General features: G+C 58.2%; 1 protein-coding gene across 1 annotated transcript, besides 1 other annotated feature; it reads right to left on the reverse strand.

The window, feature by feature from the left end:
* Positions 1 to 188: a sequence feature (In-frame stop codon was detected at splice-junction site;~hypothetical protein).
* A 921-nt stretch (positions 189 to 1,109) lies between these two features.
* PAN0_071d6587 (beta-xylosidase) lies at positions 1,110 to 2,677 on the reverse strand (the record flags this gene model as incomplete). Its single annotated transcript, XM_014797970.1, has 3 exons — positions 1,110 to 2,296; positions 2,353 to 2,376; positions 2,473 to 2,677. The coding sequence occupies 3 exons, from the start codon at positions 2,675 to 2,677 to the stop codon at positions 1,110 to 1,112; spliced, it is 1,416 nt and encodes a 471-aa protein (XP_014653456.1).
* Between the last annotated feature and the right edge of the window lie 894 nt (positions 2,678 to 3,571).

A 3,571-nucleotide genomic window follows, 5' to 3' on the forward strand; every position in this document is an offset into this window, starting at 1 on the left:
GCTCTCCGATGGGACCAGCCTCTACCATCGATCCCAACGCTGGCAGCGGCTCATTTGCGTCTAGCCAGAGCTACGCTGACCAGGTCAAGAATCTCTTCCTCAACAACCCGGCGCTCAAGGACAAGACGGCCGAGGAGAGGCAGAACCTCTACACCGCTTTCGAGAAAGCCCTTGAGCAGGCTTTCTAGCGAGACAAACAGTCATGTGGTTGTCCCGAAGTGATGGAATGTTACCTAGAATACACTCGTCCGTCCAAGTGAGCCCTTGTAGCCCGGCACTTTGTGGCGGTCTAAAGCTCTCGGTGTTGGCAGCATCGAGGTTGCTTCCGTCGGGGCGGCTCTCCAGCCGAGCACACCCAGAGCGTCGCGAAGAATGTAGATTTGGGTAGGTGCTCCAACACCCACGGGAGCCCAGAGCCCAAGCCCAAAACTTGTGACTCCGCCTGGAGCGTGAGAAGATCTTGCAACCGCACGTTCCCTCTCTTCTGCATGCAACGGCTGTCAACGAGCTGCACAGGTACGCACTTTAGCCGGTCGATGCTGCGGCTGCTGGGCCTGAAAGTGACCGGGCCGAGGCGTCTGCGGGGGAATCATTTGCAGGGACAGCGATAGAGGCTCCAAAGCAGTCGCTACGCCGAGGCGGAGGCCAGATAAAGCACCCTGAAAGACTACGGACGCCGAGAGGAAGAGAGCACAGCTTTGAAAGGCTTGTCCCCTACTCGGGGCACAGCAGTGTCCATTAGCCAGTATGAGGTCTTGGGAAGAGCCGCACCTCAGCACCGCGAGGTGATTAGATCCTTCCTCGCCCCTTGGATACGTTCAATTCATCGTGTACTACTGTCTGCCGTTTGCCGCCTGCCTTCGCCACCATGCTACCATCCCTACGCACACTGCAGACTGCAACACTCCCAGCACTGCGCAAGAGGTTTAAGTTTCGATGACGAGATACAGACCATAGAGCGCCGCTCGAGGGGAAGATGGTGTAGCAGTTCTAGCAGGTGATGGTGTGAGAATACGTAGACTCCTGCGTTGGCAACCGGAGTCAATGCTGACGCCGATGGCAGAGCTGAGGCCGCCAATACAGAAATCAGATCCGCACGCCTCGCAGGCTCAGGCTGCGGTGATGGTGACCAGGTAGGCGTCGTCGGCGTTGGTCCAGTTGATCTGGACGCTTGCCGTGTCCTGCTCTACACTGACGGGCTGATTAGCGACACGAACGGGAGCAGCCACAGGAGCGCCGTGGTTGTACGGGATCACCTGTACCTCGGCCTGGAGGTGCGTGGCGCCTTTCGCAAGCGCAGAGATGCCCTTGAGGACGACGTTTGCGGTACCAGTGAAGCCCGTGTTGCCGACGAGAGCGGAAGCAGTTCGCTTGGCGGGGGAGGCGATACCGTACGAGTCGAGAGCATGACCCTCCTCCGTAACACACGGCGAGCCCTGAAGACCTCCATAGATGGCCCACACGTGTGCTTCGCCCGTCTCGGCGTAGGATCCGTCGGGGTTCTTGATGAGCAAACCAGCCAGGTTGTCTCGCAGAGCAGGACCACCTGCCCAGTTGCCGCGCATACCGTGGAACTTGACCTTCTCATATCGCGCATGGTGCCAAGCTGCATAGCCGGGACGTTGCTGCTCGCGTGTACCGTACTCGTTGGTCTGGAACCCAAGCCCAAGGTCGAGGCCGTACTGTCGAATCAGATCGCGCATGGTCTGCGAAGACGACACCGGATCATTGGTTCCACCGCCCTCGAGATGCCAGTTGTAGATGTCGGGCTGCACGTCTTTGTTGGCACGGACGAACGACAGCCACTTTTTGAACCAGTCGTTGTTCGGGTTGGGACTGGCACTCGACGGGCCTACCAGAGGCAGATGGTGGTCAGACTTGGGACCGAATGCCTTGCGGAAGGCGCGAGAACCGCGGGCGTACATCTCGAGGTACTGATCCTGGCTCCTGCCCCAAAAGACCTTGCCGAGGTCCGGTTCGTTCCAGAGCTCGATCTGCGTCATCAGGCTGACGTCCATGCGATGCTGCTTGATGTCCGAGATGATCTGCTGGACAAAAGCATCGTACGAAGCCCAGTTGCCGCCGTCGCCGGGGAAGGGGAAGTTGGGTCCCTGGGTAGCGTCGGCTCCCCACAGGTCCGAGGTCTTGATGACAAAGGAGCCGTTGAGGGCCTGCATGCGCTTCCAGTCGTCCACGACGGTCAAGAAGCGCGCGTCGTAGTGGGCCTTGGAGGAGCCCCAGCCCGAGGTAGGAGACTGCGCACCGCCCGCCGAAATGTCTGTGATAAGAGGCGCAGCTATTAGGGTTTGAATAGCCAAACAGACGCCAAAGCAGATCTGGACGTTGACTTACAGTTGATTCCTAGCTTCTCGAGGTCTGATTGGCACGAGCAAGAATCGGACGATCAAGGATTGTTGATGTGGGTCAGTTCTCGATGCTCGTGAGGGAATGATGAGGAACGGAGATGCTTACACGATTGAGGTGGACTGTTGGTGCCCTGAGCTCCGTAGAGCATTCCGGATCCGTAATGCTGAGGTCGTCCTCGGCATTGATCGAGATGGACAGTGACCGTGTCGGTGGCGCGCTTTTCCAGGAAAGCGTGGGCAGCAGCAGCGTGGCTTGCTTGGACGCTGCTAAGCGCGGTGGCGAGAGCGACTAGGGAGAGAAGGCACTTCATCGTGGTGAAGACACAATGGTATCGAATGGGGGTCGTGAGAAGAGGCGAGAAGGCCAAGGTCTACTCGAGCGGCGTCCTTATATGTTCTGAGTCGTTCGTCCTGATGTCTCTTGGCGACACAGCGGTTGGCGTCGCATGTCTGTAGGGAGGCGCGCGGTACCGCTCTTTGGGGTGCACCCACTTCTACTGCGAGCCAAGCTGTGTGTAAGGCGCTCTTGTGGACTCTTCCGAAGGCGGCTTGATTGGCAGTAGGTGTTGCGAGCAGGTTGTCATGGCGCTCGCCTGCATGGAAGCGCCACTGGATGAGAGAATGCGCCGCCACTTGATGAAAGCTTACGCCACAGCGCCGGACTTGCGGATCAAGTGGGTCGTATGTAGGGCAGCACGGAAGCAGTCTTTAGTCGGCGCACATGAATGAACGACGAGGTGGGAGTATCGATTTGAGGTCGGCTTCGATTAGACCCCACTTCATCGTGGCACCAGGTGGGCGAGCATGGCTGTTGCCAAAGATGCCTATCAAGCTGAGATCGACGCCACAGCTTACAAATTGGAATGCAGTGCACAACCCCGGAGGAGTGCAAATCGCCTCTTATCTTAGACGACATCCTCTGATGCTCGATTGACCTTGTTCGGGGCTTTCTTGCGGGTGGAAGAAGCTTCCACTTCACGACTCTCGCATACGGCGGTGCCTCAGGCTGCTTCTCGCGAAGTTGCGTAAGCCAGCGTGTGGATGCGCCTGTACAGCATGTCGAGCGGCGTTCAGCTGCCTGTGTATGAGAGCATCTTGCGTTGGAGAGATGCTGGCGTGGGCTGGTGAGCTCGGGTCGTACATCGGTCCTTCGTCCAAAAGCCGTTTTATTTGCCGGACCCTCGCCAGCCAAAATCTCATTTCTG

The sequence above is a fragment of the Moesziomyces antarcticus genome (assembly GCF_000747765.1).
Source record: "Moesziomyces antarcticus DNA, scaffold: scaffold_v10071, strain JCM 10317, whole genome shotgun sequence".
In the NCBI taxonomy this organism is placed as follows: domain Eukaryota; kingdom Fungi; phylum Basidiomycota; class Ustilaginomycetes; order Ustilaginales; family Ustilaginaceae; genus Moesziomyces; species Moesziomyces antarcticus.